The 12,288-nt window shown below is 37.8% G+C and overlaps 1 protein-coding gene across 1 annotated transcript in view; it reads left to right on the top strand.

The window, feature by feature from the left end:
• LOC131234749 (protein ABSCISIC ACID-INSENSITIVE 5-like) overlaps positions 1-6,419 on the top strand; it is a 48,681-nt gene extending 42,262 nt beyond the window's left edge. The window contains exons 3-5 of the mRNA XM_058231690.1: positions 4,090-4,161; positions 4,271-4,300; positions 5,513-6,419. Coding sequence (XP_058087673.1) covers positions 4,090-4,161; positions 4,271-4,300; positions 5,513-5,599 — 189 coding nt within the window. The 3' untranslated portion in view covers positions 5,600-6,419. The remainder of the gene's footprint in view (positions 1-4,089; positions 4,162-4,270; positions 4,301-5,512) is intronic.
• The last annotated feature ends 5,869 nt before the right edge of the window (positions 6,420-12,288 follow it).

The raw sequence follows: 12,288 nt of genomic DNA, 5'->3' as shown, positions 1-12,288 counted from the left end.
CATGAAACTCATGAATCGAGTTTTTAAGTTCTTTTATTGGAAAACTTGTGGTTATTTATTTATTTATTTTAATGATATTCTTTTATGTAGTTCTTCTGATCATGAGCATATAAATTCTGTGTATCAAATGTTGCAAGTTTTGCGAGGGGAAGTGCTTTACGTCAATCACAAGAAGTGTGCATTGCTTAGGATAAGATTAAAACAACCCCAAAATCAATTGTGGAAGTGAGAAGCTTTCATGGCTTAGTGATATTTTATTGGTGGTTTATTAAAGAACTTTAATAGCATTATTGTCCCCATGACCAATTGCACAAGGGTCAAATATTTTTCTTGGGCTTAAGAAGTCCAAGAGAGTTTCAACTTAATTAAGGAAAGCTAACCGAAGCACATGTGCTTACCTTGCCAAATTTTAATGAAATGATTGAGGTAGAATATGACACATCTGATATAGGTATTAGGACGGTATTAGGACCGTCTTAAGCTAAATGAGACACTGAATGGCCTTCTTTAGCGAGAAAATCAACGATCCGAAGAGACGTTACTTCATATATAACATTAAGTTTTACACCATAATTTAAACACTATTATTTGGTGTTACTACATATGCATAAGGGGTTTATATTATACACCAATCATGAGGCCCTCCACTTTTTCAATGCCCAAAAGATGCTTAATGCAATCATGATAAGTGAGAGTTTTACTTACAAGAGTACACATTTGTGATTCACCAAAAATCTAATGGCATGAATAATGTAGTTGATTCACTTAGTTGAAAATCTTGTCTATTTAAGACCTTTTCTTTCGAGGTGATTGGATTTGATTTACTATCGAAAATTTATAATATTGACCAATATTTTTTAAAAAAATTGGAAAGATTGTAAAAATGGGTAAAATGACAAATTTAGCATTGTAGAGAATTATCTCTTCAAAGGGAACCAACTTTACTGTGCCAAAAGATCCATATGACTAAGTTATCACTGAGATATATGGTGGTGGTTTAGGGGGCCATTTTGGTCTAAAGATAAGACTGTTGCTATGGTTCGTGACTATTACTATTAACCTCAATTGAACCACAATGTGGAACAATTTGTTCGAAAATACATAATAGGTAAAAGAGCCAAGGGTAGGCAACAAAATCATAGCTGATATCAACCATTGCCGATCCTAACTCATCCATTGAAAGACATTGGTATGGATTTTGTGATCAGGTTGCCAAGAACGCAAATGAACCTATGATTCTATCTTTGTGATAGTCAATTGTTTTTCCAAAATGTCACATTTTATCTCATGTAAGAATGCTACAAATACTTCTCACATTTCTCACATCTTCTTTAAAGACGTCGTTTTGCTCCATGATGTTCCAAGTACCTTCACCTTTGATCGAGAAACACGGATTGTGAGCAACTTTTGGTGAATTTTATGATAACACATTGGTACTTAACTCCAATTTTCAAGTGCATATCATCTACAAATCAAAGGCCAAATTGAAGCTGTTAACCAATCATTGGTGATCTACTCTGATTTTTGGTAAGTGACCGCTCACAACAATAGGATCTTATTTTGCCTCAAGTTAATTCGCCTATAACAACTCTTAAGTGCCGATCTACTAAAAAGATTCCATTTGAAGTAATTTGTGGAAGAAAGTTGAACCATATCTTGGATCGAATATTCCTTCCTGACTCGGAAAAGAATAGCATGGAAGTTGAATAATTTGTTAACCACATCCAAAAGGTCCAAGAACAAGTTTGAGCTAACCTAAAAAGTGTTAATGCTCAATACAAAGAAGTTAATGTTCATCACTGTCACTTGGAGTTCAAAGAAGGTGATTTGGTTATAGTGTACTGTCGAAAAGAGAAATTTTCAATGGGTAATTTCCACAAATTGAAGGACAAGAAGATTGATTCATGCCGAAAAGAGAAATTTTCAATGGTTAATTGCCACAAATTGAAGGACAAGAAGATTGATTCGTGCCGTATCCTTAAGAAGATAGGGCCAAATGCATGTTGGCTTAAATTACTCAAGAGGAATGGAAATTAGTCACATTTTCAACATTGCCAACCTTTCATATCATGGTTAATCAAATCAACCTCCACCAAGTCTTGAATATTTGGGCATGCATTCTTCAATTAGGTCATTCAAAATTATTAATATCAATGACATTGACCAAGATGAGTTACCTACACTCGGTATCTCTTCCGATGGAAGAATAAGCCTAAGCTTGGATCCGAAGATATTTATCTCAAATGAAGAGGAGCTGCTAAATCTTGACAAAAAAATTGTGGAAGAGAATCTCCAAGCCAATCTCAAGGACATGGACGAGTTCCCTTGATAAGGGAGATGGATGCAGTAGCATAGGTAGAGGGGCCAATGGTCACCATGCCTCCCTCCCCCATTCTCTCTCTCTCTCTCTCTCTCTCTCTCTCTCTCTACTCCCACATTCATCTAATGACTCTCTCTCTCATTTTAACTCTAAACTATATAAATAGAGTTTTGTTAAAGGAGAAACAACAATGGTGTATTTTCCTTTCTTTGTGAGATCGTTGGATCCTCTTTAAAAGTGAGTGAGTACTCTCTTGTAGTTTGGTGAGTCCCTAAAAAATCTATAATGTGTTTCCCCCTCTATATTTTCAATCAAGCAATCATCTTTTTTATTCTACTCTCTCTCTACTACTCGCTTGAGCATTTTTTGCCTTCGTGCCCCTTGGATCGGCATCAAGGTGACTAATTCACATTCAAAATGAAAATCATTCTTGAGATGTATAGGTCTCCATTTAGTACACTTCTCGTAGCATGGGCCATCCATGATGGAGCTCAGAAGATGGATGGTTCGGATTCACCAACCGTATTTCCATATATACTGCCATCCATGGTAGGGCCCACCAATGGATGGTTTAGATTCATCAATCATATGACTAGTTCATGTTCAAGAGGCAATCTTGAGATGTATAGGACTCCAGTTAGTGCATTGTTCTTAACATGTGGGCATCTATCATGGGTCTTACAATATGGATGGTTTGGATTCACCAACCATATGGCCATCCATGGTAGGGTCCACCAGTTGATGGTTTAGGTTCACCAATTATGTGACTAGCTCATGTTAAGAAGGAAAAGGGATCCTGAGATGCACAGGACTCCGCTTAGTGAACTTTTTGTAACATGGAGCAGCCACAATGGTTTTTTTTTTCTTTTCTTTAAAACCTAAATTTTATTCACAAAAAAAGAAAAAGAAGAAGAAAAAAAACCTACACACGAGGAACCGACTTCGGGTAGACCAGAGGAACAAAAATAACCTAGGTCCACCTATCTTATACCACACCCTATTACCCACAAGATAACTTTTCTCTAATTGAACCTAGTCCCACTCAGTCAAGGAACAACCTCCCCTTGTAGATGCGAGGAAGATCTGAGATGGAGAGAAAGATCCAGTCCTCTCTGGGCTCGCTGCCCAGATGAGCAAGCCCATCAGCTGCGTCATTGGCTAACACAATCTCAATTTGAGCAACTCTTGAAAGCAGCTACCCTAGTCCACCAGTACCACATCCTCCATTTTCCAGGGGAGTATTGATTGAGGATGTCGACCACTGATTTGGAGTTGTTTTCCAATACTCTCTTGATGAAGCCCCTGTTGACGCAAAGAGAAATCCCCTTCCACTAGAGCCCGGGCCTCCGCTCTAGTGTTAGTTCCTTCCTCAAAGCCCCTCGAAAAGGTGAAGATGAAAAGGCCTCTCCAATCCATGCAAACTCCGCCACCTCCTGAGCTGCCTGGGTAACCCCTAGCTGAACCATCCACACTGAGCCATGATGGGGTTCAATAGGTATTGGACAGTCCAGATTCACCAAACATATGTCCGCATATTCTGCCATCCATGGCACACCTACCATTGGATGGTCAGGTTCCTGAAGCATGCGACCATCTGCTCAACATTGGAATGGTGATGAATCAAGTCCATAATGCTTGACGGATATGAAAGCAACTTGAAATAATAATGCATGACACACGTGATGCTATTATCTTCAATGATAAATGACGTAATATTATTGTGCGTGTGTGTTTTTTCAATGATAAAAATATAATATTTGTATATACAGGCATACACCGTAGAACTTGAGGCTGAGCTAGAGATGTTGAAGGAAGAAAATGCTAGGCTCCGGAAAGAGCAGGTATGTGGAAAAGATGGAAACAATTTCCCATATACATTACTTTATCTTGAGCTTTTCTTCAATTATTAGCATTCAAATGAATTTTTTGTTTTTTCAAAACTGGAATCAGGAGGAAGAAGAAGCCAGGAGGAAAAAGAAGGTACAGTTGTTAATTCTTTTCAATTTCTATTACCGAATGGCACACTTGCCAGCACGGATAGGTGTGTAAGATCCATGCTGCTCACTAGGTGGTCCCTGCAGTTTGTGTAATCTGACTCAACTTTTGAATGGGAGGGCTGCACATTGAGTGGACCATATTTTATGATGGCCCATGCTCAACACATTCAACTGTCGAGTGGACCACTTTTTGGCTGGGGAATTTGCGTGGTTGGGCCCAATGAAGAACATTTTTTTTTTCTTTTTGTTTTAAATTATCGGGAAGACAACAGACTTACTGGAAAGTGCTCCCACTTGTAGGAATCTAATCCTACTTACTAGAGTAGCCTTACCATTTCTGCAAGCACCATTTGAAAGCTGGTCCCTTGGTATCTGCTGCAATCCAGGATGATTTTCAGTGGATGGTTCAGGTAAATGCATGATTTGTGTTCTCCGCACGGATGGCTAAAAAGAAATGATAATTGCCTAACAATATGTAAAAGAAAGTCCAATCCATTAGCTGGGATATTCATTCAGTGGTGGCATGTCTGAGCCACACATGGAGATATAACTAGTGGCCTGACCATCGATCCATGTTTGGTGGCGGAATGTCCCTACCACACATGAGGATATGATTGGTGTCCTGTATGGCAGTTATCATGTAGAAGTTTGTCATTTGGACAGCTAGGATCACTCCAGCAAGAAACTGCAAAGACTCCATTTAATGAACTCTCCCCTCTGATGTGGATGATTGATTTGGCCATCCGTTTGGAGTTCACAGCCCAATTGTAAATTTTCACCTGTAGTGGGGCCCACCAGATGGACAATCTGTATTAGCGCGCTATGGCCAAGCAGACAGTTGGGAGTTGCACCAAAAGCAAGATACTGAACCACCACTGCACCCCACCGGTTTAATTACCCCATTGAGAAATAGGCCAAGGTTGCTTGCATGCCTTATCCAAACCATTCATCAAGCAGGTCTCACTGCATGTGCTGGGCTCTGAAAGTCATGCTGGTGGTCTCTTTCGGTGGGTTTTACATCAAAATTCAAAGTGCCTTGCTGTCTGTTGATGTGCCACTCAACTGGGCGTAGTGGCTTGTCTGATGATTGGCCTGGATCAGCTGGACCATTGGATTCACAACACACTCCTGGGCCACTATTTACAACAAACCATGTTTTTGAAAAAGTGAGATCCATTGCATTTCTTCTGTCCAGATTTTGGAAGCCATGATGGCCAAGGTTGCACCAACAAAGGGGATGAAGCCTAAGCCATTGAGAAGGACTTTTACTGGGCCATGGTAATGAACGTGCAGCGTTTCAGGATCATTTACATAAACTTGACCTCATATATTTGATTAGTGAATATGTCTATGCTTAATCTAATTCGATAACTAGTTTTGAATGAGGCTTTGCTCATCTGTATGCCTGATGATCATGAAAGGGGCGTTCTTCAACACCCAGTAATCAACACATCAAGTGGTTACAGTGAATCCACATCGTCCATCTAGCAGTTCCTTCCATGAATGTCCCATGGTTGAAACCTTAAGGACGATAATGGATTCTACAGGAGAAACTAATGGATAGCAATCATCTGCTTGATGTTATTTTCAGCCAATGGCCATATACGGTTCAGATTTGCTTGGTCTCTGGTGATCAACGAGCATCCATGATCCAGCCCCACGGTTGTTAGCAAGCCTCATGATAAATATTGTTATCATTAGGTTAAGCTAAGCTATAATCACTACCATTTGAAGTTTATGTAAATCTGTGAATTATCATCCGCACTGCTGGAGGTTGAGCTTACGTGAGTTCTGTGGAGGCTCTGTGCAGAGGGAGTTCAACTGGAAATAAGCAGGTGCGGTTACCTACAAGTAGGTTGTAGTTATAGTTTATATAGAAAGTTATTATATATTACTAAAAATGTGAGGATTTGTTTTTTTTTTTTTTCCTTCTCTCTCTCTCTCTCTCTCTCTCTCTCATTAATATTAATAAAGATGCATGGAAAGATGCATCATATATATATATAACACATTGAGTACTGAACTATGCAATTACTTGTAAAGTGGAGATTTGGAGTTTAGGGCTGTTTAGATAACTGTTATATGTTTTCCTGCATTGTTCACCCAAGGGTATTCTGTTTGGATCAGCAAATGAAATCCCATTTTTCATTACCCAAACAGACGCTTTTTTTCTAGTTCCAACTGCAGAAAAGGTCTAATGATAACTACATGTTTTCTTTACAATCTGAACAGCCATAAACGCTAGGATGACAGAGTGACTCCGCTCTGGCGGTTTCCAAATCTGAAATTTTCACATAAAAAAGAAAAAGAAAAAGAAAACCCAAATATGATACTTTACGAGTTTTGTACTGCAAAGATCACCTGGGTCAAAATCAACGAATGTCAACGGATGATGACCAATGACAATCAACCAAACAGGTTATAAGGTGGAAAACCGTTGTTACAAATCAGTTGTGGCTGGCCCTGGTAATGACTGGACTGGTATGATTTTTGATTCAGGTGGTTTTAAGACTGTCACACACCTTTTACATGTAGAATAATTATTAATCTAGTACAGAACAGAAGAATTGAAGAAGAAACTATAAGATTTAGTGGGTTCAAGGCATAACTTGAATGGTTAATATCTTTTTTTTTTTTTTCAAAATCTGTATATTGGAATAGTTAATATCTCAAGACTAATTTGTTGTCCCTTTTTAAAAATTCCTGTAAGTGTGAAAAGAAAATAATAAATTGTCTTTAGGATATTTGAATTTCAAAATGACAATTTGCATCTTTAACTGTTGAACAAATCTCTAGTTTTGACACTGACACTGATATGCCTCTTACAATGTTCTAAAAAAAATAATAGTAAAGTGGATAAATTTAAGAGCATTGGACTATAGATGGCTTAATTTGGAAAAAAAAAAGTATAAAAAATGCAGTGTATGGATTTGGACTATGATGTCTAGGATGTATAGAAAATGAAGAGACTTGGTGTCCTTGAAGAGCCACATGTGCCTCTTCAAGATATATCAACACCCATTCACAGCAACAGACACTTAAAAGGATTCACATTTTGTACTGTACAGTTATTTGTATCACCTCTTTTTTTTTTTTTTTTTTAGAGACATTCATTCCATGAGGAAACTTTACAACCGATATACATTCGGGCTACCCCTATGGATAAAACCAAGGGGATGCCTATCATAAGCGAAGACATGGAAAGAAATAATTTTTTTTAAAAAAACCACCGCTCAACCTACAGAGGCCCTAATAGAACTAGCCCCACCCTATCCAGGAAGGAGCCGGATGAGGGAGTTAGCTTATAGAGCGCTACCCCGGCGGGGATGTAGTTATTCAATAGTATGAATAGTTGCAGTTATTCAATATATGAAACTGTTGTCACATGTGACATAGATCTTAGATCTCAGTATCGACATATAACGGATGATTTTTCTGTTGCTGTATATAACAAAATCTATTGTTAAAACATTTTGCGGCAGATCACAAATCCGTCATTGTATCCTTCGTTGGTATATATTTATCGGCCATCCGCTATTGTCATGATTATTGCAGCGAAAAGTTCTGCCTCTATATATGATCAAAAGATGACGAATGTTAAGGTTATTACGGCAGACCTATTTGTCGCGTAATATTATTTACCATCGGATTGATCTGCCGATGAATATTGTAATTAATGTGGTGTTGATGATATTTAACAGAGGATATATCCATCGCTGAAAACTATTATACAACGGCACTCTTTTCAAGGTGGACCTATCCACCGGTCAAAACCATAAAAAACATACAACGACGATTCTTACTTCTGATGCAGAATATTGTTTTAGCGGCAAATATACGCGCCGCTGTAATATCTTATAAGAAAAAAAATACAGTAGCTGTTGTATTTTTGTAAAAGAGTGTCTTACTATTTTAAAATTCAAAAAATTCAAAATTGAAAAAAAGAGAGCGTATTTTCATCTAAATATTGACATTCAAACATGTAATCTTTTACTTACATTCACATTGACATTTACGTCGTCATCGGTTGAAATCAACAAAATATGTAGTCGTTGTTGCAATTTTCCTGTCATTTGAAGCAAATTCATTTCTTTTTTAGGAATTTTCAACTCTTTTTTCCATAATCTGTGTTCTTTCATCAAAATGTAATTCTCTTTAGTTTCCATCTGTCTTTTCAATTCCTCAACTTTGTATTTTGCCTCGTACATTCTCATGTCAGGATTATACTCATCACACCAACAAAACCATTAGCAATTTCATATTTAATATCTTATGCTGTTAAGCATTAGAAAAAATTTAAATATCCTATATTTATTCTACTTTTTGGACTCAAACAATCATACCTGCAAAGGATATTTGTAAAATTATCGCATGCGATTGGCAAATGAATTGTATGTTAATACCATACATATTGCCCAATTGTAGACATGGTGTATTGGATGAAATTTATGAGCTTTCCTATTTTCCATAATGTATACCGTAAAATCATGAACAAAGATTAGAAAATTTAATAAAATTCATTAGTTTGCATTTATGCAATAAATTATGTTTGAAAAAGAAAATGTAGTTCATCAAAAATTAAAAAATTTAGCGACCAAGTTAAACATATCATGTATGAGATGATTGAAATGTGCCGGATGGGTTACAATGCGTCTAAGTGCGGATTATGGCGGAACTATAGAATGTAAACTTAAGTCCTAGCGAGGAGATGATTAGGATCTATTAAAAAAAATTTCAATTAAAAATAAGAATTGCCTAGTTTAAACTAATTGTTAATTAAACTAAACTAAGCAATGTAATGATTTAAAGGCTTTCAAGCCAATAGATGGTCCAATCACTAAGCTACTCAAGATATGCAAATTAAGTAACTAGCTTATAGCATAGTAATCATGTGAGTATGGGATATGCTGCATATTAATCATGTCATTCATCTAATCATACAAACATATAATTAAACATTCAACAATATCGCATAATTAAACAAATGCTCAAATGACAGTCCCAAACACAATCACGTATAGTGGTTTAGCTATGTGCCTACTCCACTCTCGACAGACTCACTCTCTCCTAAAGTGTCTCGGATTTCACCATGGGAGGTTTTAAATTATGTTTATCTCAAACCTTTATAGCTCTACACAAGGACTTTATAATTTATGCCATACACAAGAGCAAAGGTAGTATACAAGAACCTAGACTTTATGTCTTACACAAGGATAAGGGTCTTAATTCCGAATTCGACAATTTAGGCCACACAGGTCAAGGTCTTAATCTCGAACTTAAGATTTATGCCCTACATAAGACCAAGGGTCCTACTCCTGAACCCGACGCATTTTCTCCCACCGGAGGCCTACATAAGGACTTGAGTTGGTTTTTCCTTTGGCTAACCAACAACCTAGATCCTACACAAGGAATACAGATTTAGGCCACACAGGCCAAGGTCTTCTGAAGGAACTTATGTGCATTTGAAATCAAACTCTTGGACAATGATTTACCAATAAGCTTAAGTCTAATCTTTAGGAAATGGAGGAGTTCAATCACATTTTCAATAGTGTGGTTGAAATCCTCATTAGAGTTGAAATCTCAACGGAGGTGCTTGAATCTCCAAGGAATAGAGGCATCGAGTGAGGGATATGCCTATGAGATCATCTTACCTCTAGTTGCTCTAAAAACCCATGAAAATGCTTAAGAACTGAATGCCTTTTATAAAAACTCAAACTCAAATGGGTATAAAACAGGCAAAAAACGGCTTTGTCAATGCCTTCGAAGGTCCTTTGATGAAATTCTTCGATATCATTGAAGGGCTCCCCAATGCCATTGAAATATCCAGACAAAATGATGTTTGCTTACCAGACAAATTTGGACCTCTTTCGATTGCATCAACCCGATCTTTGATTGTATCGAACATTAAATTTTGATGCCATCGAAATAAATTCGATGCCATTGAGAGAATCAGGGAAAAATCTGAAAACCTTGGCAGACAATTATGGGTCTCAACTGATGCCATTGAGGGGACTTCGATGCCATCGAAACTTAAGTTTTGATGCCATCGAAAGGTCCTCGATTCTATCGAGAATTTCGACAAAAAATCTAGTTTGGTTGCTGGACACCCCTGACTCATTTTTGATTACATCAGCCAGGTCTTCGATGCCATTGAAGACTCTTCGATGATGGCTCGATGCCATTAAACATCACTTGGAATCTGCTGTTTTGGGCTATATATCTTCTACATAATAGATTCCCTCCTCTTCTAGCCTTATTTATCATGTTTTTCTTGATCTCTTAAGGCTAAGGGATGATCAAATTATATTTCTATTGGGTCAAGATCATCTACAGGTGTATGGGGTTGTTTTGGGACAAGGGTTAGGGTTACTAAGGCCACCTGTTTACCTGTTCTTACTGTAAGTGCTATGTTTTAGATCTAGCACCCTGTGTTGTCAAATTTTGTAGTGACAAACCACTTGAGAGTGATTGACTTGTTTGATAGATTGAAAGTTCACCTTCATTCGAAGATGAGTTTCAAGTCATCTACATCAACATCAAAGTGCTACTACTACTTCAAATCAAAGTACATGTTCAACTGCAAATACAAAATCAGGTTCATACACAAGATCGAGTGCAAGTGCGATTGCAAATACTAGTTCAAGTCCAAGTACATTACATGATCAAGTTTATGATCAAGCACACAAGCTCAAGTTCAAGTTTACAAGCTCAAGTTCAAGTACACAAGTTTCAAGGTTCAAAGTGTACAAGATAAAGCTTCAAAGTACCTCAAGTATACTATCTATCGAAGCGACCGATGTTAAAAGTTCTATGCTCACATTTAAGGTATACATGACCTTAGAAAGACCTTAGGCTTAGGTCATTAATGATGCATTTTTTTTTAGCAAAAAATGCGCTTCATTGATATGGGATGATAATTACAAAAGAGCTGGTTTCGGGATTCCCCAATAGAAAAAGGACTTGGGGAAACCTATCATATCCCTAAACCGAAGACAAAGGCCAAGCCTGAAAGACCACAATGCAAACTACGAGCAAACAAACAAAAACACCGTAACAAACTCTAATCGCCCCTAGCCTACCTTGTCCAGAAAAAGGAGGCCTCGGATCCTGGGCGAGAGATCCGCTAAGAGATCGAAGGAGGAGGAGAACTGAGACTCGCTACCTTGGCGGGCCAAAGCGTCAGCTGGGGCATTACCTTCTCTAAAGATGTGGGCAAATTCAAAGCAGTCTCTACTCTTCATCTGGAGGATCCGGCTAACCCAATAGGACCACTTCCAACCCGGATTGGATAGCCCATTTAACACTTTCATAATAGGACTACTTCCATCCCGGATTGGTCATTAATGTTGCATAATTATATTGGGTCAATGTACTTATTTTAGGCTTTGCTTCAACTAGTCGTAGTCATAGTTCGACTAGTTTAGGCACTAGCTCGATCAATCTAGAAATTTACTCCAATTTTCGGATAACTTTGGTGGTTCTTCGACCAGTCGAGTACCTTGCTCGACCGGTCGTGGAGACTGGCTCGACTCGAACTCTAACAAGGAGATTTTTACTCAATCGACCAGTCGAGCAGGCCACTCGACCAGTCGAGTGACAGGTTTATCCGATCGTGCCAGAAATTTTGAAAAGTGGTTACTGCCAGGACTAGTCGAGGTAGACCTTAGACCATCGAAGGAACTGAATTGCAGCTTATAAATAGAGGACTTTTCTCATATTTTTTTCATTCATTCCAAGCAAATTCAAGCCACCTCTTTGAGAACCAAGTCCCTGCTATTGTGAAGCTATTATATGGTATTTAAGATTCTTTTATATAGGTTTTTGGTTTTGAATTTCTTGATCTCTCGTTGTTCAATCTTATTTGATAAAAAGGGAATTTTTCTTTAACCCTTTTTTGAGATATAAGAAATTGAATCCAAGTAGCCAAAGGTTGGATTTAATTTAAAATTCATCTAGACCTAGAACCCTTTC

Source organism: Magnolia sinica, chromosome 19 (assembly GCF_029962835.1).
Source record: "Magnolia sinica isolate HGM2019 chromosome 19, MsV1, whole genome shotgun sequence".
NCBI lineage: Eukaryota > Viridiplantae > Streptophyta > Magnoliopsida > Magnoliales > Magnoliaceae > Magnolia > Magnolia sinica.
Note: the sequence above shows the minus strand (reverse complement) of the source record. Positions and strands in the feature narration are given on the sequence as shown.